Here is a 22,225-nt window from a genome sequence, read left to right as displayed (position 1 = left end):
TCATTTATAGCTCCAACTGCTGATTGAAAACAAACAAGACAGACTATTTGTATAATTGAACTTCTACCTTGCACTTAATAAAACCAGTGTCAAGACTGGAAGCATCAGAGCGTTCGGTCGGGCACTGTATGTGCAGTGGAGTTGGTCAATGAGATGTTAATAGTTCTGAGCTGCTGTAACATATATTCACAAATCTGATTTTTATAGAAAACAATATTTTTTTTTATTTTTTTTAGAATTTTATAGTATAAAACGTAGCTTTTAATTACAATATCATAAAATTACTATGAAAAACATTTATTTAACCTCCCTGGCGTTCTATTAAGAGCGCCAGGGCGGCTGCGGGATGTTTTTTTTTTATAAAAAAAAAAAAAATCTATTTCATGCAGCCAACTGAAAGTTGGCTGTATGAAAGCCCACTAGAGGGCGCTCCTGCCGCATAATTCTGATCGCCTCCGGCGATCAGAAGTAAAAAGAAGGGCCGCGATGAGCGGCCCTCCTTGTTTTGCTTTTCTCGTCGCCATGGCGACGAGCGGACGTCACATCATGGACGTCAGCCGACGTCCTGACGTCAGCCGCCTCCGATCCAGCCCTTAGCGCTGGCCAGAACTGATTGGTCCAGCTGCGCTGGGCTCGGGCGGCTGGGGGGACCCTCTTTCGCCGCTGGCGATCAGGTAGCACACGCGGCTGGCAAAGTGCCGGCTGCGTGTGCTTTTTTTTATTTGGCGCAAATCGGCACAGCAGGGCCTGAGCGGCACCCTCCGGCGGTAATGGACGAGCCGAGCTCGTCCATACCGCTAAGGAGGTTAAAGACGAATCAAGGTAGGATTACAAATTCTGAAAGATCATATAAATCGGTCATTAGAACAGATATATAACTGATCTATAGCAAACCTTACTGATAGAGATGGTTCCTTTGCAGGCTGACAAGTGTGAGTGGCTCCTATATATAAAATACGCTGTTAGTTTTGCAGCGGTCAGAGAACGGACAAAAAAGGTCCGTTCTCAGCTCAAGTGGGTACAGAGCCTTCAGTTTCACTTTAAAAGACATCAATAAATTATTTTATTTTTTTAAATACTTGAATGTACATGTTTCTCCATGTCTCTATTAGGAACCATCTGTTTTTTCTTTTATTTTGGGAACTTTTAACAAAGATTCAGAGTACTTGTTTTCATCTTATCCATGTTACCTATATAGGCTTCCAAAGAGCAAAAAATAAGGTTAGGAAAGTTATACTGAAATGAAGTTAATCAGGACCAAATTACTTTGAGGGTAGGTTCACAGCATTGACTTTGCATTGCAATGCGTGTACGCATTAGAAAGGCCTAAAGTCGCGCACATTAAAGTCGCGCGTTATAGGCCTTTCTAACGCGTACACACGCATTGCAATGCAAAGTCAATGCTACATTCACAGTGCATGCATTGCGTTATAGTGTAACGCAGCACGTTCTGAGAAAGTCGTGCTTGCAGTGCGTTTGGCACATTATGGGCTGCGTTACTGTGTTTGCACATGCTCAGTGTTTTGTTTTTTTATTAAAAAACCAAACGCATGCGCCATTTTGGTCGCATCAGGATGCAACGATAACAGCGCACTTGATGCGACATTAAGGTCGCATTGAAATGACAGCTAAAGTAACGCAATATAGCATAACATGTACTTACACATAATGCTGTTGCGTTACTACCTGCGGTGCGGCCTTAACGTCGCACCAAAAACGCAACGTCAACTGTGAACTTAGCCTGAGTTATTTTGCTTGTTAATGCGCTGAAAGGTTAGTTTCATCAATGAGGTGATAAGTCATTTATGAGAAGCCAGAGTAGAATAAAAAAAAGCGACAGAGGCGCTCACGTCTGCATTTAGACCCATTGAGTTATACTCCCGTTTGCCTGATGAAGCAGGACCACACCTGCGAAACGCATTGCACTAAGTGGAGTTCAATAAAAAAATTGTATTGCTATATTGTGACTCAATTGAGTTTTATATTTTCGAGGGAGGCAAGTCCACCTGAACATCCCCCTCTTTTAGACTGTTTTTAAACGTTTTTATTCTACTCTGGCGCCTCTGTACACCAAGCCTTGCTGAAATCTTGATTCCACCCTTGGGGGGGAGTGCTACCCAGTTCCCTATCTACAGAGAGCGACATCTTAAAAAAACCTGAGTGGGGTCAGGTTCTAATACTCCCCACCTGCACTTGTGGTTGCCTATGCGTAACCCATGTTTGTAAGTATATCTAAATATTTTGCTTTAAACCACAACCAACTTAATACTACACCATATTGGGCTCTCGATTTCTTTTTGTTCTTCCAAGCATTTATGAGAAAATTTGTGAACAGAGCCCAATGTCGGCTTCACATGGTGATCAAGGCAATAAGATGCTCCTGATCACCACAATCCTGTGTGTGCCAAGCAGGAAGTTGTGATCTGGATTGTGTATAAAAGCCTGGTTAGGGCCCATTTCTACTACATCCAGAATCTGCTGTGTTTCACAGGAAGTGAGCTGTATGGGGAAAACTCTGCCTATTCCTGTAATGGATTTCCATCCAGATCCCACTGCGTTGCACTGTTTAATGAGATTAATATGGCAGCTTCCATACAAAAAACTCTTACTACAAGGTCACTTGAAAAATGTGACATTTTGTTGCTGCACACTGAGGGCACAGAGGTGCACTGACAGAGGGGGGACACTGAAGGAACAGGGGAGCAGAGGTGACACAGAGGGAATCACTGGAGGCATAGAGGAGTTACAGGGGATAGAGAACGCACAGTATGTCCACTTATGGACAGATTCAGGTTAAAGAGACTCTGAAGTCTCCTGAAAATGAGGTTTTTATTTTAAAAACCTCATTAACATTATTGTCCCTCTTAAAATCGCCGCAGAATCGCGGCTGAAAACCCCCTCAATCACCCCAAACTCACGGGGTACACGGCAGGCAAAATCCATGACTTTGTTGGTCGTGGATTTTGCTACCGCCTTTATGTGCGTCAATCAACGCGTATCTCTGCCTCTCCCCCGACCCTCTTAGTGAAGGAAGACTGAGAGGGGCGGGGAGAGGCGGCGATCCGGGCTGATTGACATGCATAGAGGCACAGCTGCACTGCTTCTATGCGGAAGGAGCCCGCGATGTACCCCGTGAGTTTGTGGTGATTGAGGGGGGGGGGGGGGGAGGGGGTTTTCAGCCGTGGTTCTGCTGCGTTTTAAGAGGGACAATAATGGTAATGAGGTTTTCAAAATAAAAACCTCAATTTCAAGAGACTTCAGAGTCTCTTTAAGAATGAACCTACAGTACCGATCTCATCTGTTAACCAGCGACTATCTGTACTATAGTTGGCCTATGTACAGGGAAAAATAAAACCGTTTCATCTGGACTTTTATTTGCACTTTAGATGATGTTTTATCAATCAACAAAGTGACACATCAAGAGTGAAATAACTTCTGGGAAAAAAAACCCTTTTAAAAACATTTTTTATTTGGATATAATTTGACCTGGATGAATAAGAACCTCAAGAGATTTACATTAGCCTTCTTTACAATGCCTTTACCTGCATTTCTCAGTCTTTCCTTGTATTGCTGGTCTAATTTTTTCAAGCGCTTCTGATACTCTTGCAATGTCCCTGTTAAAAAGCAAAGCAGACATTGACATACGCATAGATATGCAGCTCGTCAGACCACCATATATACATGCATTAGTTAGATAAATAGACAGGATATACACTAGTCATGCAGTAGTGGAGGGGGGGGGGGGGGGTCCAGTTCAATTTTTTAAGGTAAAGACTACGCTCTGTACAAAAAGATACAATTTCTTCCCAACCATATGTAAAGGAAAAACATAAAAATATTTGGAAAAAAGAAACAACTGCCTCCCAGAAATGTTCAATGCACATTAAGAAAAGCTTGCTGAAATTAGGGCTACCTGCATTAAATCAGTTAAAGGGAACCAGAGATGAACGATTCACACAAAATAAACATATCAGTTGATAGCTTGTAAAGAATAAATGCTCTACCTGATAATTTCGCCACTCTGGTGTGCCTTTTTGAGTGTTTATCCATTATTGCTCCAGGAAATATCCAATATGGCCGCCGGCTCATACCTGTTCTGCTTCCGGGTTATAAGTTGTTCTGGATGTGCTGCCTAGCCTCTATGAGACTATAGACAAGCAGGGCTGCTGCAGCCTTTCATCTGTCTGCTTTCAACTTTATTATTCTGGTATGCTGTGTGGCTGCCTGTAGGAAGTGTCTCTCATAGAAATGAAACTGCATACAGTAGATAATGACAGGCTGCACCATGCACACAGTCTGTTTCAGAGCTTCTTTCTCGGCAGCAGCAGCCCCTCCCATGTCAACAGCTCTGAGTAGGAGGCCAGGAGGGGGCAGGCTTGGGCTTGAAAAGACTCCACAGAAGAGTGACTCAGTTATAATGATACCAGGTCAAACCTAGACTGAATCAGTGGGTGGATTCTTATCACAGTTGATAACAGATAGATTAGACTGAGAAGAATAAAACTAAAAGCAGGGTAGGTGTTTACTGTCATGTTCCCACTGATAAATGTAATAAAATACATGAGGGTGCTTCGTCTCTGGTTCTCTTTAAAGCTAATGAACTCTACAAACATCCTAGTCCTGTGCAGCACTCAATTTCAAATCTTATTTCAACCTATATACAAATTTCTTGCTTAATTTAGTCAAGTAAAATTGCTTCTTATCTGTGGGCCACACCTCCCTGTTCTGCATGTATGGTGTTGAGGTAATTAGCAGCAAAAAAAAACTGGGCAAAAAGCTTTCGTACAAGCAGATTGTTAGTTGATGCACATAATGACCATTATTTTTCATCAAAACGGATTTATCTTTGTGAAACCGAGACAGTTTAAATGACAGTATACAGTATGATACAGTAAAGATTCCAAGTGCTTGCAGGGTTAAAGATTTGATGGCAGAACAAGAATATGTGCATAATCTTATTAAATTATGAAATTATGTCAAGCAGAAATTTCATTGCACTCAAATCATTAAAACTAAGAATAGAAGTACTGCAATGTGCATCCCCATTTGTCCTGGCCTTCAGTAATTCAACTCTTTGCCATTCATTTCTGCATCAGCAAGCAAAAACGAAGTGAGCACTGACTGACAGCAGCTGCTTGTACTTCAGACAACTTCTTTAAAGGAATATGGGGGGGTGGGGGGAAGGAAGGTTCGGGGGAAAATGAGTTGAACTTGCCCGTGGCTGCTAATGGTCCCCCGCAGATGTCCTGTGCCTGCGCAGCCACTCACCGATGCTCCGGGCCCGCCTCCGGTTCACTTCTGGAATTTCAGACTAAAGTCTGAAAACCACTGTGCCTGCGTTGCCGTGTCCTCTCTCCCGCTGATGTCACCAGGAGTGTACTGCGCAGGCACAGACCATACTGGGCCTGCGCAGTACGCTCCTGGTGACATCAGCGGGAGAGAGGACACGGCAACAGTCTGAAATTCCAGAATAGAACTGGAGGCGGGGCTGGAGCATCGGTGAGTGGCTGCACGGGCACAGGATGTCTGCGGAGGACCATTAGAAGCCCCGGGTAAGTTCAACTCATTTTTCCCCCGACCCCTCTACAGTATTCCTTTAAAGGGGACCTAAACTCATGTCATAAAAAAACAATATAAATCTAAGACATGATACTTGAGTTAGCTGAAGTCAGCCATATTGGCCATTTCAGCTGACCATCTGCTGCAAGACAGATCTTTTGTCAATCTACTATGACAGCTTATTTTTGGCTGAGCATTGGGGAATCCATTTTGTAACCTTAGCAACCTGCCTGCCAGTGAATGGAGGACCTCCATTTGCAGCTGCACTGGTATACTGACAGCCAAAGACCATCTAAAGAAACCGGGTCAATACTCTCTGTTTCAGTAGTGTCCATGGGCTTGCAGACCTACAGTACCATCTGCAGACGCTCCATACAGACGTTCAAGTGCCGGCACTCAAAACGAATAAGGGACGAAAGGCCAGCAGAGAATCGTTTAAAAAAATAAGGTTACCAATGACGGTAAGACAGCAATAAGATGCAAATAATGTCTCCTTGCATTCAAATGTCATGTAAATTCTATGCAGCTTGAAATTGGACCAATTAGAATAACTTCCTGTCAATTTTTATTGGTCCAAGTTAAAGTTGCATAACAGTTACATAAAATTTGAATGGAAGGAGATGTTATTAGCATCTCATTGACCTTCACCACTGGGAGCTAGCATACCCTGAAATAAAGAGGGGCAACAGAAAGGCAAGTAGTTTCATTGCATTTTTGTGCCTCAGTGGCTGAGCTGCCTCAGATCACGTTCACAGTGGTGCAGGGTAAAAGCCTTTTTAAACTTGTCACACAGCAATGCACCACCTATAGCGACCTTTACAGTGCGTCAGGTCCGTTGCGGTTCAACGGTGTGTGGTATGGTGGCACGTGCATGCATTGCGTTACTGCAAAATGCGAGAGCTAACATGTACAGTGAAGCATACTTTTCATTAACTCAATGCTTCACTGTGTGGGACCAAACACGGCCATAAAGTGTGGAGCAACTTGTTCGGTTGCATTCCCGTTATATTGGGTACAATGCAACATCCCATCTGGCTTTAATGTTCATTTTCATAAAATGATTTCATTAGTTTATATTGCTGAAAGTGGGCTCTCCTTCGGAAGGCATCGCGCTCCTCCTGTAACCTTTCCCCACTTCAATTTCACCATTCCCCTTTCTCTTGTTGTCTTTCACTAACCACACCATGCTAATTCTAGGTACACATGATGCAATTTACCGCCAGGCAATTTAACGGTAAGTTGCATTGTGTGTGTGTGTACATGTTCAAACTGCTCCCAAACCATAATGGGATCGGTTTCCAGATCAATACTTCACAAAATCGATTAGAAGCAGATTGGACAGGTTTGTAATGATTGGTTCCACCGGATCAGACGGGAAGTTGCATTGAGTGTACCCTGTATAAGTAGCACCTACTCAAAATATGGCTGATAATATGCTCCCCCTCATTCTTTTTACAGTGTATGTAAGGAATCAGCAGGTGCCCAATTTAAACTTATAGAGCCTTATTTGTGTGACTTTTGCACTTTTCAGGCCTTGTTTCCATCTGTGTGCTTCTATCCGCTTTTCAGCAACATGTATCAATCTGTAACATTGATGTACTTCTAAAAAGCGTACAGAAGCACTCACACTACACAACGCAAGCACAAACACGATTTCGTGCTTGCGCTGCCATCGCACGGTCAACGCACGGAATGCACGTCGGGGAGCGCTAGAGTGCAGATGCCGGCAGCCGTACCCGTCGGGAAACATGTGCGTCGTGAGATTTTATGTCCCCAGAAGCGTTACATCGTAACGCATGGGAACGTACACCTGTAGTGTGAATGGTAACATGAAAGTCTATGGACTTTCATGTTGCCATGTGGATCGTACACTATGTGCGTTGCGTCAAAACTGACAGCGCAGCACATAGTGTGAATGAGCCCTAAGTGGAAACAAGGCCTAAACGGTGATAAGACCTTGTAGGTGATGCAACTGTGCCTTAGGGCTTGTTCACACTAAGAGCATTTTCGGGATTTTTTTTTTTTTTTTTAAGTGCCACTGATTTTGAAAAATCGGCCTAAAAGCACTTGTGTAATAATTCCCTATGAGAGTGTTCACATCTGAGTGGTTCGATTACGATCCGCTCTCCAAAGTGCTGCCTGTACCATTTTTAGGGGCCATTTGTCTCAATGGAAGGTATAGGGAGGGGGAAAAATAAAATTAGCTTGAAAAAGCGCTTTGTATACAGATTTCCCCAGTGCTTTCATGAATAAATGCATTGTATTTATGAATTTCCGGCTGAAAGAATTCACCTCCTGACTGACGTCAAGAAGTGAAAAAACAGAATCCCTCTGCAAAAGCGTTTAGAAAAGCGCAACACACAAAATCGCAAAACGCTGGCGTTATCTATATTGATTTTAGATGTGAACAAGGCCTAAATTTGTATCTCCATATGGTGTGATGTAGTGGTTACGGTATTTCTTGCAGCCTATGATAATCTGTATATTTTCTGGGATGTATTGTTTTTATGATTTTGAAGCTATAGGTAGGTTTAAAAAATTACATACGTAATAAATTCACAGTAAATAAAATAAGGCTGCCTCAGTTGGGGACTTCAACGGGGCAAACAGGGGCACAATGAAGGTGATTGGGAGGATAGCGAGGGACCACAGGGGGCTGGAGGAAGTAGGTAATGGTGCCCATACATGGTACCATAAAAACGTTAGATTTTCCCATTTATTTGACCAAAACGATCAAATTGCATGAAAGTAAAAAAGAATCCTTATTCTTTTCCAATCAAGAAAAACGATTATCCCATTTTTTCAATAAAAATCCAATTGGACATGTTGGAAAAATCTTTATATTCAATCTAACGTAATGATCAAATGAATTTAACTAATCGAAAAAAAAATTGAAAAAAATTGTACCATGTATGGGCCCCACAAGTATAAATTTTTGTTCAGGTTTATTTTGTCTCTGGTACATCATGGCTTGGAACCCACTAGGATTGCTTTTCTGAGCGCTTTGCGATTTGAAAAGCTCTTGCTAATGTACTGCTATGGGTGTGATGCCACTTGAGCGATGTGATTTTATAAAAATCCCCCATAGCATTAGCAAGAGCTTTTTCAAATCACTACTGCTTAAAAAAGGCTGCTAGTAGGTTTGAGCCCTGAGTCATATTGAACAAAAGCGGCTAGGAGTTTGTAAAACCTAAAAGCTCTTGCTAGTAAAGCCCCATAAATACGTTAGATTAAAGTTGGCTCAGACAATGGATATCGACCGCCTTTGCCGATAATCCGGCGTGTACAGCAGCCCAAAACCCCCTACTGCTCCCCAGCAAGCGATCCACCAGGCGGATTAACTAAGCTGTTAGCCTTGTACTCACTCACCATGTGACATGTCTGTGCAGCCCCATCGGCCCTCCACATAGCAACAAAACATATTGACAGCCTGTAGGAGACTATGCAATTGACGGCCCTGGCCCAGCAATGTCACCCGAGCGATCGGCTCCCAATCCCCATTGTGCGGAATCCATCACACACATAAAATTACATTAGCAAGAGTTTTTCAAATCACAAGCTCTCAGAAAAGTGCTGCTAGCGAGTCCCAGTGTATGGACATTTGCTCCCTATCCATTCACACAAGTTAAGTAGCCCAAACTGGCAAAATTAATGACCAGGAAACTTTTTGCAGAACCAAACATGCTGGTGTTGTAGTATTTGAGGGAGGGTGGGAGTAGAGGAAAAGCCAGCTCAGGTTAATTCCCGTACAAAAGGGAAAGTGTTTTAACAAATGCAGGTCAGCCAGATAAATCTAGAGTGTGGAGTTTACCTGACCTGCTTCCCAGCTAGTTCATAAACTGTCGTTTGGTGTAGAAAACATACCACAGAATTTACCAGCAGGAATTTTCTGATAGCTACTGAATGTTAACCTGAACATGCAGGAAGTTGGAGAGTCCCATTTCAGTGAGTGGAGAAGTGCTTTAGTGACATACCTTCTTGAAGTTGCTGCAGTTGTCTTTTCAGAGATGCCAGCTTGTCTTGGTACATCCTACAGAGTAACACAGTCTTGTTAAGCCAATGTTCTAAAAAAAATAACTAAGCTTAAAGAACACTACCATCCGCCCTACCTACAAAGCCCGCTGCCTGGGTATCGCCCTAGACTCTGCCCTCTCCCTCAGCCCCCACATCCAAAATGTTACCAGAGCTTGCAATTTCCACCTTCGCAACCTCTTCAAAATATGCCCCCTTCTGACCCCAGACACCACCAAGCTTCTAATCCATGCCTTCATCTCCTGCCTTGACTACTGCAATGCCCCACTATTTGGCCTCCCCTTGAAAACGCATTGCACACCTTCAATCAGTCATGAATACAGCAACTAGACTCATCCATTTTTCACACCACTCTGCTTCCACTTCTCCCCTCTGCGAAGCCTTAGGCCTCTTGCACACTGCAAGTGATTCCGATTCATATTCCGCTTTTTAATCAGTTTTTACATCCGATTCAGATTCTGATTTGCAGATTGCTCCCTGCACACTGCAAATCGGAATCTGAATCGGATGTAAAAACTGGATTAAAAAGCGGAATCGGAATCACTTGCAGTGTGCAAGAGGCCTTATGCTGGGCAGGGCTGTGGAGTCGGTGCATATTACAATCTTGTTGATTGAAAGTATGTAACATGAAATTCATCTCTTAACTGCCAAAGCTTAGGAATTTTAAAAAGACAACTGAAGTGAGAAGGATATGGAGACTGCCATACTTATTCCCTTTAGTCATAGACTAAAAAGAATAGCTTTATTCTTACAGCATAGATGTTATTTAGTATATATGTTATGGCCAGAACCTGAAGTTTGGCCACTTCGCATTCTGGCTGGCCACTTCCGGTTCTGGCCGGCCAATGTGCGAAGTGGCCGCTGCGCTGCGGCCAGTGTTAGAAATGAAAGGACTCCTGAAAGATGAATGTATTTTCTGTCCGTCTCGCTGCAGCCGAATGTATGAAAAGTTAATTGAATGAAATGAAGCCGGCGGCAATGTAACAGATGAAGCCGCCACCTTCAGCTCTCTCTCTCCTCCCCCTGCCTCTCTCTCCTACTGGCAGCCGGTTGTTTGTCGTGGCAGGGAATCCTGCCGTTCTTGCAGAGCAGGTGCTGGCAGAAGCAATGTCTGCAGCCTTCCCCGCTCTGCTTCCCTGGCACGACGAGCGACTCATGGACACGCGTGTCCCCCCCAGCTGCCAGTAGGAGAGAGAGGCAGGGGGAGGAGAGAGAGAGCTGAAGGCAGCGGCTTCATCTGCCACATTTGCCGCCGGCTTAATTTCATTAACATTAACTTTTCATACATTCGGCCGCAGCGAGACGGCCAGAAAATACATCTTACACTAATCATTTCATTTCTAACACTGGCCGCAGCGGCCACTTCGCACATTGGCCGGCCAGAACCCGAAGTGGCCAAACTTTGGGTTCTGGCCGTAACATATATAAAAGATTCCTGTGTACAAATCATATATACACAGTCAAAATCAGATATGTATATCTGACTTTAAAAATACAACACTTTATTGAAGCAGCACAAGTAACTATTTTTTGATTGGTTTGTTTCATTTTTGTGGACTGAGCACAGCCATTACCCATATATATATATATAAATTATTTATGATGACTATTATCTGAGAAATAGAACATTTTATCATATTTTCTATTTTCATTACAGTTTAAATTCATTAGGAGTCGGAGCATTCCCCCACCCACTCCAGGTACTCAAATCGCTGCAGTGTCCAGTGATTTTTCCGTGTTAATCGCAGGAAGAAAAACAAAAAAAAACAAAAAAAAAAACACCACTCCTACAAAACGCTAGTGGTAATCGCTGGCGGTTTGCGGTTTTAAGTGTGAACAGAGCCTTACACACTGAGCAGGAAGGAGCTGCAGAGCTGCAGTTATGGCAACAAAGAGTTAACTTCCTAGTAGCAGAGGGGGGAGGGTGGTGGGGACAGGTGACCACTCTGTTCAGGATAGAGATGTTCAGTAAGGTGCAAATAATTCCACCTTCCCTGTAGAATTGTATGTAGAATTCAGCTGGGCCAGTAAAAATAGTACCTTAGCTGAATTTGGCCCGATTCTAGGCTGCAAAAAACTTGCATTAAATGTACAAAGTTTATTTGCATATCACAGACCATCTCTAGTCCTGCAGCACGATAGCTTCGAGTTGCAGCTGTTATCTGTGTGGAAAAGTTAACTGCATAGCTTCACACTAGATTAGTCTATTCAGCACAAAGCTAGCAGTAGTGGCATTCAGACAGATAATCAGATTTCTGTTCAGATATCTAGGGGTGCACAGCAATAATCCAGGTAAATTATCGCTATTCATTTATCTGATAAAGCACAAATCTAGCAGTGTATAGCCAATTCTGCCAGGTGAACTCATACTTGACAGTGATGGCAAGATTACCCTATGAAATTTGGTGCATGCATAGCTAGTATACAAGCTGGAGCTAAAGCACTGTTTACCTAAAACCAAATCAACAGTACAAAGCAAGACACATTCATTGGGATGCAATATGTCTCTACACATCCGGTGTCTCATCATCCATATCTCTCTTGCCTTCATCCTCTCATTGAAATAATGCCAGTCACATTCATACCGTACTTCTGAAATTTGGCCCACTTACTGTTCTTTCATCTCCACATAATCCACACTGTCATGCTTTGCCAGGTCCGTCTCGCTGGCATCTTCAGTATCTTCACAAGGTAAAAAAATAGAAGAAAAAAAAAAAGGAACAGACGTTACACGCCATGTGACATTTTACTAACATTTTGAAACACTGCATGCTAAATAAAGTACACATGTCTATCAGTGCAGCGGCATAGTGAATAGCTCTATGTCCTTGCAGCTTTGGGTCCCTGGTTCAAATGCCAGCCTGCGTGGGTTTCCTCCAGGCACTCCTGTTTTCTCCCACAACCCCCAAAAATAGATAAATCAATTGGCTTCTCCCTAAAATTGTCCCTACACCATGATGGACATACGACTATGGTAGGGCTTAGGCCAGGCATGGGCAAACTTGGCCCTCCAGCTGTTAAGGAACTACAAGTCCCACAATGCATTTGCCTTTTTGAGTCATGACTGTGGCTGTCAGACTCCTGCAATGCATTGTGGGACTTCTAGTTCCTTAACAGCTGGAGGGCCAAGTTTGCCCATGCCTGGCTTAGACTGTGAGGGACTGATAGTGACAAGACTATATTTACTTAAAGTGGACCTGAACTCTTGCATAGGACAGAAGAAAAACAAAGAATCGAACCCTGTATGTACAGGTATGTAGAGAGTTTAGCCTGCTTAATTCCCCCTCATTTGTGTCCAATCACAAGTTGTAATTTAATCTCTCCCTTGTCACGACTGCCACGGCAGAGATGGCAGATAAGCCCATTTGAGAGCACAGGCTGTTAACAGTAGCTCTGCTTCCATGAATCAGGAAGTAGAAGCCGTGCAGATTTATTTTAGGATTTGTATCAGCAGCAACAAAGAAACGTTTTTTGTTTAAAGGTTAATATGCTGTTGTGTATCTTGTAGAGCAGAGAGGAGTTCTGAGTTCAGGTCTGCTTTAATAATAGTACAGCTGCTATCATTTCAGCCAGCTGCATTTTTCAAAGTGTATATCCAGCCTATAACACCCATTGAACAGATCCCTCTTCTCCAGCAGACACGAAGCCCCGGGACATTTACACAACAAGAAGACCCAGCAGGGAAACAGAACGTTACAGAAGAGGATCTGTTCAATATGTCCTATAGGCTAGATATCCACTTTCAGGCCTCGTTCACATTGCATTCCGATCGCTTCAGCGTTGAGTTTTTTGCGATTTCGATTTCCGGCATTTGGGTGTTGCGTTTCTGTTAAAAGCGCTTTTCCTGAGCGTTTTTGCAATTCACTCCCTGACGCAAGTCAGGACTGAACTGTTTGACCCAGCAGAAGTTTAAATACAACGCAATCACTCCACAAGGCGATTTTGTGAGCGTTTTGCGTTTTTCCTATACCTTCCATTGAGGCAAAATCCCCTCAAAAAAAGGTGCATGCAACGCAGATGTGAACTCTCTCATAGAGAATCATTGCACAAGCGCTTTCAGGGCGATTCTGAAAAATCACCAGCACTTAAACAAAAATAAAATAAAATCACAAAGCGCCTCTAGTGTGAACGAGCCTTCAAGGGAACCTGAAGCGAGAGAGATATAGGGTGGCTGTCATATTTATTTCCTTTTAAACAATACCAGGTGCCTGGTGTCCTGCTGATCTTTCAGGTATCAGTAATGTCTATCACACACCTGAAACAAGCATGCAGCTTATGGTCAGATTTTGTCAGAAAAACCTAATCTGCATGCTTGTTCATGGTCTGGCAGAGAATTAGCAGGACAGCCAGACAACTAGTATTATTTAAAAGGAAATACATATGGAAGCCTCCACACACTTCAGGTGTCTTTTAAAGTGGATCCGAGATAAACTTTTACTCATTGCATACTTGTGTTCCTTTCATATAGTTTATATGGCATTCCTCAAGCCAAATACTTTGTTTTTGTTTTAATACTCGAATTCCTTATAAACTAAACAAGCCTTGCCCACAGCTTCTCCAGAGTGCCTTGGCACTCAGTCCCAGGTAGCAAGGGCTTATGGGAGCTCAGTCTGAGCAGGAGGAGGAGAAGGAGGTTACTAGCCAGAGATTTCAGAGGCAGAGGGGAGGAGGAGAGGGGACTGAATTTGTCACAGGCTGAGAGTTGGAGATGCTAATATAACAAAAACACACCTGATTCTTAATACTACACAAATAACCCTTTCCAGAGAGGACTAAAATTAAAACTTAGCCTTTAATAATATACTCTAAAAACTGGACCCATTTTGTTATACACATAAATTGTGATGCATGGGTAGGGGGGTAAGTATCGCAAAATTGCACAAAAGGTGGATCAGCGCAACACCAGGCCGCCTCCGAATGGCCTCCAATCAGAGATGCGCTGAGCCCCCCCAGGAACTACAAACGCACCTTGAACCCAAACAGAAGCTCTGCATATACACCAAAAGCATGGCTGTTAAGTGGGAGCAGCTGACCAAAAACGAATTACATTAGTACATAGCAAGGAAATGAGCAGCGCTACTTAAAAACAGACTAGTGCCTACCTGCAAAAGAGTGCAAGCCCCACTTGTGGGGTCGAATACACACAGAGCATACACATGACCTGTCTATCACTAGAGGAGGATGTTGGTTTCCATTAACAGGTTGCATGCAACCTATTAAGTACTCGTCCCTCCCACTGCGAAGAAGTCAATCCTCCATGGGAGGGGCTTAACACTAACTAAATCTTAACCTATGTATATGCATAGCCTGGGTGCGGCTAATCAAATAAAATCGAAAATTGAGCAAAAGGTGGATCAGCGCAACACCAGGCCGCCTCTGAATGGCCTCCATCAGAGATGCGCTGAGCCCCCCCAGGAAGTAAGTATCAGTGGTTCAAATAACCATCCTCCCCTTTCCCAATCCTAACCTATTACTCTACACAAAACTCGACATGTTTCATTTCTTAAGTTGGAAATTTCGTCAGGAGTGAAAGTGCTCAGTGCTAGAGTGCCAGAAAATGTCAACTCTTTAAACTTAGGTTTAGGACACATGTGTGTCCGCCTCCATGGCTGGGATTACCTAGGCAACGCGTCTTGGCGTGTTTACGCATGTGACCACGTCCTTACAGGCGTACATACGTACTATGGCGAGAGAGGGTGGAGGATAGCGGCAGCCTATTGGCTGCTGAATCATGACGTTGGCCTTAGCGCGCTCTGCCTAACCACGCCCCCAGCCGTCCCGCTGGACCAATCAGAGTGTCCAAAATACGGACTTGAAAGTTTATATATGTAGCAGCCTTCTGCTACCTCGATCATGACGTTGGCCTTAGCGCGCTCTGCCTAACCACGCCCCCAGCCGTCCCCGCTGGACCAATCAGAGTGTCCAAAATACGGACTTGAAAGTTTATATATGTAGCAGCCTTCTGCTACCTCGATCTATTGCACTAATGTGTTTTCTTCATGCTAAGGGTTAGGCAGGGGGATAAACCTAAGTTTAAAGAGTTGACATTTTTCTGTTTAACTTTATATGAATCTCTATGGCTAACTTGCTGGTTGGTTATCAATAATGATGGACTATCCTGTGGACCTATCAGGTTAGGGTATACACCCCCCTGAGAGGAGGAGTAGGTATCCGCCCTACCCAGAAGCCTCTGGGCTCCTCCATACACTATATAAAGGCAGCTAGGATGGACGTGTTTTAGCAGGCTGTCTTGTCACGGCCGTTTTGCTGTCAGTTTGTTATACTATTTATGTGATATGTATTCAATGTAACTTGTTTGTAGCACTATGGCACTCTAGCACTGAGCACTTTCACTCCTGATGAAATTTCCAACTTAGGAAATGAAACATGTTGAGTTTTGTGTAGAGTAATAGGTTAGGATTGGGAAAGGGGAGGATGGTTATTTGAACCACTGATACTTACCCCCCTACCCATGCATCACAATTTATGTGTATAACAAAATAGGTCCAGTTTTTAGAATAGATTATTAAAAGCTAAGTTTTAATTTTAGTCCTCTCTGGAAAGGGTTATTTGTGTAGTAGTTGGAGATGCTATCAGCTTGCCTGTGTGTAATGTGACAAACAGAACATGGCTGCCCTCATTGTATCACAGGAATAAATAATCAAACTGTTTAAGCTGTTTGCAGCTAGATTTGTTGTGTAAACTATCTAAACTTTAGATAAGATATATAGACAAGTTACTTGTTATAGTTAGGTTTTCATCTCAAATCCGTGTGTGCGCGTGTGTGCGTGCAGTGGGATGCGAAAATTTGGGCAAAGTTGTTAATCGTCATGATTTTCCTGTATAAATCGGTTGTTATGATAAAAAAAAATGCCAGTTAAATATATCATATAGGACACACACAGTGATATTTGAGAAGTGAAATTAAGTTTATTGGATTTACAGAAAGTGCGCAATAATTGTTTCAATAAAATTAGGCAGGTGCATAAATGTCATTTTATTGATTCCAAAACCTTTCGAACTAATTATTGGAACTCAAATTGGCTTGGTAAGCTCAGTGACCCCTCACCTACATACACAGGTGAATCCAATTATGAGAAAGCGTATTTAAGGGGGTCAATTGTAAGTTTGCCTCTTAATTTTAAGATTGTTCACCATCATGGTTTAGGGGGAAGGATACAGAAAGCTGTCTCAGATTTCAGCTGTCTGTTTCCACAATTAGAAACATAGTGAGGAAACGGAAGACCACAGGCTCAGTTCAAGTTACGGCTCAAAGTGGCAGACCAAGAAAATTCTCAGACAGACAGAAGTGACGGATGGTGAGAAAAGTCAGAATCAACCCACAGACCAAAGACCTACAACATCATCTTGCTGCAGATGGCGTCACTGTGCATCGTTCAACCATTCGGCACACTTTACACAAGGAGAAGTTGTATGCAAGAGTGATGCAGAGGAAGCCTTTTCTTCGACCACTGCACAAACAGGTATGCTAAAGCACATTTGGACAAGCCAGCTTCATTTTGGAATAAGGTACTGTGGACTACTGAAACTAAAATGGAGTTATTTGGACGTAACAAGGGGCGTTATGCATGGAGGAAGAACACAGCATTTCAAGAAAAACACATGCTACCTACAGTAAAATATGGTGGTGGTTCCATCATGCTGTGGGGCTGTGTGGCCAGTGCAGGGACTGGGAATCTTGTCAAAGTTGGGGGACGCATGGATTCCATTCAGTATCAGCAGATTCTGGAGACCAATGTCTAGGAATCAGTGACAAAGCTGAAGCTGCACCAAGGCTGGGTCTTTCAACAAGACAAAGACCCTAAACAGTGCTCAAAATCCACTAAGGCACTCATGCAGAGGAACAAGTACAATGTTCTGGAATGGCCATCTCAGTCCTCAGAACTGAATATAACTGAAAATCTGTGGTGTGAGTTAAAGGGGAACTTCAGCCTAAACAAACATACTGTTATTAAGTTACATTAGTTATGTTAATTAGAATAGATAGGTAATATAATTTTTTACCCACCCTGTTTTAAAAGAACAGGCAAATGTTTGTGATTCATGGGGGCAGCCATCTTTTTGGTTGAAAGGAGGTGACAAGGAGCAGGAGACACAGTTCCAACTGTCCTGTGTCCTGATCACCCCTCCCAGCTGCACACGCTAGGCTTTAAATGTCAAATTCAAAATGTAAAAAAAAAAATTGCACCAAAACAGCAGAACAAGAACATCAGAAATCCCATCATGCTGTGCACAGCATCAGGGGAAAAAAGCCTGGGCAGTTTTCTTCTGTGCAGCTAAAAATGAGACTTGTATAAGAGAAATAAAGTTCTGATGCTGTGAAACTGTTAAAGAAACACAAAGCCTTTTCAGTGCTGCTGAGTTGATTTTTAGTCCGGAGGTTCACTTTAAAGAGAGCTGTCCATGCTCGGAAGCCATCAAAACTGAATGAACTAGAGATGTATTGTAAAAAGGAATAGTCCAAAATACCTTCAACCAGAATCCAGACTCATTGGAACCTACAGGAAGCGTTTGGAGGCTGAAATTTCTGCAAAAGGAGGATCCACTAAATATTGATTTAATTTATTTTTTGTGGTACCCAAATGTATGCATCTGCCTAATTTTGTTTAAACAATTATTGCACACTTTCTGTAAATCCAATAAACTTCATTTCACTTCTCAAATAACACTGTGTGTGTCTCCTATAATATGATATATTTAACTGGCATTTTTTATCGTAACAACCAACGATTTATACAGGAAAATCATGACGATTAACAACATTGCCCAAACTTTCGAATCCCACTGTATGTCCACACACATATCATCTCAGGTTTCCTTTAAGGTGCCCTGGCTAACTAAAGGCTCATACACACATCAGACTATAGTCTTTGGAAAATGAAAGATCACAGACCAATCTTACCACCCTTCATGTAGTATGAGAGCCATACTCTACACAGTCTTTTCTATGGAGCTGAACTCCACATCAGAAAAAAATCTTTGCAAGATGCTGCACACACAGATGCTGTACAGACACAAAAGATCAGTATCTGCAAAAGATCTGTTCCTGCCAAAAATCCATTCCTGCAAATTGCAATGATAGTCTATGAGATCTGCAGATCATCATACACACATGATTTAACTGACATTCATCTGCAGATCCACAGATCTGAAAATCCATCCTGGTGGATCTGATCTGCAGATGAATGCAGGGCTGTGGAGTCGGAGTCGTGGAGTCGGACAATTTTGGGTGCCTGGAGTCGGAAACGGGAAAAAATGCACCGACTCCGACTCCTAATGAATTTGTAACTGTATTTAACAGGGCTGTGGAGTCGGTCCAAAAATCCACCGACTCCGACTCCTCAGTTTAGGATTCCACCGACTCCGACTCCTCTAATTTGCATATTACAAGTTTGTTGATTAAAAGTATGTAACATGAAATTCGTCTCTTAACTGCCAACGCTTAGGAATTTTACAAGACAACTGAAGTGAGAAGGATATGTAGACTACTATATTTATTCCCTTTAGACTAAAACTAGTCCTTGGTAAGAGTACTTGTAAAAGGTACAAACCGGAACAAAGAACATCTATCAGGCCCTAGGCAATGTGACTGTGGGTACATGTAAGAGTGATGTGCAGGTACTCTGCAGGGGAATAAGGAGATTCTTCCTCTATTACACATTCTTCATGCACAATCTGAACAAGGTTTATGGGTGACAGACAACACCTCTGTGTTCAATGTGCACAGCATTCTCAGGGGATTCCCTGCAGCTCTGTGGGGAGTGCATATGTAGAGTATAGTACTACTGTGTAACAAAGTAAACCTGAGACAGATGAAATTAAAGTTTTATACATACCTGGGGCTTCCTCCAGCCGCCTTCAGGATAATCAGTCCCTCTTTTTCCTCCTCCACCACCTGGATCTTCTGCTATGAGTCCAGGTACTTGAGCCAGTCTGGCGTAGTGCGCATGCACACACTCCGCCGCCAGGAGCATACTACACCTGTGCAGTACTATTGCGCAGGTGCAGAATGTTCCTGGCTGTGGATGCAGCTGGACAGCGCTGACTGGCTGAATTACCAGGACTCATAGCAGAAGATCCGGGTGGTGGAGGACAGCGAGGGACTGATTAGCCTGAAGGGGGCTGGAGGAAGCCCCAGGTATGTATAAAACTTTACTTTTCATCCGTCTCAGGTACCCTTTAATTTGTAGTCCCCAAACCAAATTTTAACAACATATCAAATTATTTGATTTCATCAGCAAAGGGAGTGCATACATTTGCATAAATCAGCATCAATGCAGAATTATTTCCATCTCGTTGACCATCTCTATTAGTGACACAGCTACACATCAGGCTTTATTCTTACAGCATAGATGTTATTTAGTATATATAAGAGATTCCTGTGTACACATCATATATACAGTCACAATCAGATATGTATGTCTGACCTTAAAAATACGGGGACTGCTTTATTGAAGCAGCACAAGTAACTAATTTTGATTGGTTTATTTCATTTTTGTGGACTAAGCACGGCTATTACTGTATATATAGTGTATATATACATTATTTGTAATGACTATTATCTGAGAAATAGAACATTTTATCATTTTCTATTTTAATTACAGTTACAAATTCATTAGGAGTCGGAGTCGGTGCATTTTTTCCCGACTCCGACTCCAGGCACCCAAAATTGCCCGACTCCACGACTCCGACTCCACGACTCCGACTCCACAGCCCTGGTATTTAAAATAGAAAATATGATAAAATGTTCTATTTCTCAGATAATAGTCATTAAAAATAATGTATATATATACAGTATACATACAGTAATAGCTGTGCTTAGTCCACAAAAATGAAATAAACCAGTCAAAATTAGTTACTTGTGCTGCTTCAATAAAGCAGTCCCCGTATTTTTAAGGTCAGATATCCATATCTGATTGTGACTGTATATATGATGTGTACACAGGAATCTCTTATATATATACTAAATAACATCTATGCTGTAAGAATAAAGCCTGATGTGTAGCTGTGTCACTAATAGAGATGGTCAACGAGATGGAAATAATTCTGCATTGATGCTGATTTATGCAAATGTATGCACTCCCTTTGCTGATGAAATCAAATAATGTGATATGTTATTAAAATTTGGTTTGGTGACTACAAATTAAAGGGTAACTGAAACGGATGAAAAGTAAAGTTTTATACATACCTGGGGCTTCCTCCAGCCCCCTTCAGGCTAATCAGTCCCTCGCTGTCCTCCACCACCCGGATCTTCTGCTATGAGTCCTGGTAATTCAGCCAGTCAGCGCTGTCCGGCCGCATGCCGCTCCCACAGCCAGGAACATTCTGCACCTGCGCAATAGTGCTGCACAGGTGTAGTATGCTCCTGGCGGCGGAGTGTGTGCATGCGCACTACGCCTGACTGGCTCAAGTACCTGGACTCATAGCAGAAGATCCAGGTGGCGGAGGAGGACAACGAAGGACTGATTATCCTGAAGGAGGCTGGAGGAAGCCCCAGGTATGTATAAAACTTTAATTTCATCTGTCTCAGGTTTACTTTGTTACACAGTAGTACTATACTCTACATATGCACTCCCCACAGAGCTGCAGGAAATCCACTGAGAATGCTGTCCACATTGAACACAGAAGTGTTGTCTGTTTACAATCTCCTCATTCCCCTGCAGAGTACCTGCACATCATTCTTACATGTACCCACACTTACATTGCCTAGGGCCTGATAGATGTTCTTTGTTCCGGTTTGTACCTTTTACAAGTACTCTTACCAAGGACTAGTTTTAGTCTAAAGGGAATAAATATAGTAGTCTACATATCCTTCTCACTTCAGTTGTCTTGTAAAATTCATAAGCGTTGGCAGTTAAGAGACGAATTTCATGTTACATACTTTTAATCAACAAAATTGTAATATGCAAATTAGAGGAGTCGGAGTCGTGGAGTCGGTGGAATCCTTAACTGAGGTGTCGGAGTCGGTGGATTTTTATACCGACTCCACAGCCCTGGATGAATGTCAGTTAAATCATGTGTGTATGATGATCTGCAGATTTCATAGACTATCATTGCAATTTGCAGGAATAGATTTTTGGCAGGAACAGATCTTTTGCAGCTACTGATCTTTTGTGTCTGTACAGCATGTTTGTGTGCAGCATCTTGCAAAGATTTTTTCTGATGGGGAGTTCAGCTCCATAGAAAAGACTGTGTAGGTATGGCTCTCATACTACATGAAGGGTGGTAAGATTGGTCTGTGATCTTTCATTTTCCAAAGACTATAGTCTGATGTGTGTATGCACCTTAAGTCTAACCTATCCTGGAATGATTTGGCATGTTTCACCAGCCTGATACTAAGAACACAAATTAAAAAAGTTGGGACAAAGAATCTGAGTAGTGATTGTAGGCAAATGATTACCAAGTTTCACATCCAGAGTATTGCCAATATTAACATATTGAACAGCCCAGTTCAAAAAAAAAAAAAAAATCATAGTAGTAAGAAAAGCCTTATTTAAAAAATGAACAAAAGGACAGGAATATTTGGAGAGGTGTGAGAAAGGACTTGAGGTGCGATTGGCAGTGCGGTGCGGCACCCCCAAAAACAGGCCTTCGGGGATTACAGTGTTATTAT

The 22,225-nt window shown here is 42.6% G+C and overlaps 1 protein-coding gene across 2 annotated transcripts in view; it reads right to left on the bottom strand.

Annotated features, from left to right (window-relative positions):
- SUDS3 (SDS3 homolog, SIN3A corepressor complex component) overlaps positions 1 to 22,225 on the bottom strand; it is a 69,825-nt gene that overhangs the window by 43,484 nt on the left and 4,116 nt on the right. For both annotated transcript variants that reach the window (XM_068246274.1, XM_068246282.1), the window contains exons 2-4: positions 12,204 to 12,273; positions 9,534 to 9,589; positions 3,543 to 3,614 (exon numbers count right to left, since the gene is read on the bottom strand). In XM_068246274.1, the coding sequence (XP_068102375.1) occupies positions 3,543 to 3,614; positions 9,534 to 9,589; positions 12,204 to 12,273 (198 nt within the window). The remainder of the gene's footprint in view (positions 1 to 3,542; positions 3,615 to 9,533; positions 9,590 to 12,203; positions 12,274 to 22,225) is intronic.

Source organism: Hyperolius riggenbachi, chromosome 1, assembly GCF_040937935.1.
Source record: "Hyperolius riggenbachi isolate aHypRig1 chromosome 1, aHypRig1.pri, whole genome shotgun sequence".
NCBI classification, from domain to species: domain Eukaryota; kingdom Metazoa; phylum Chordata; class Amphibia; order Anura; family Hyperoliidae; genus Hyperolius; species Hyperolius riggenbachi.
Note: the sequence above shows the minus strand (reverse complement) of the source record. Positions and strands in the feature narration are given on the sequence as shown.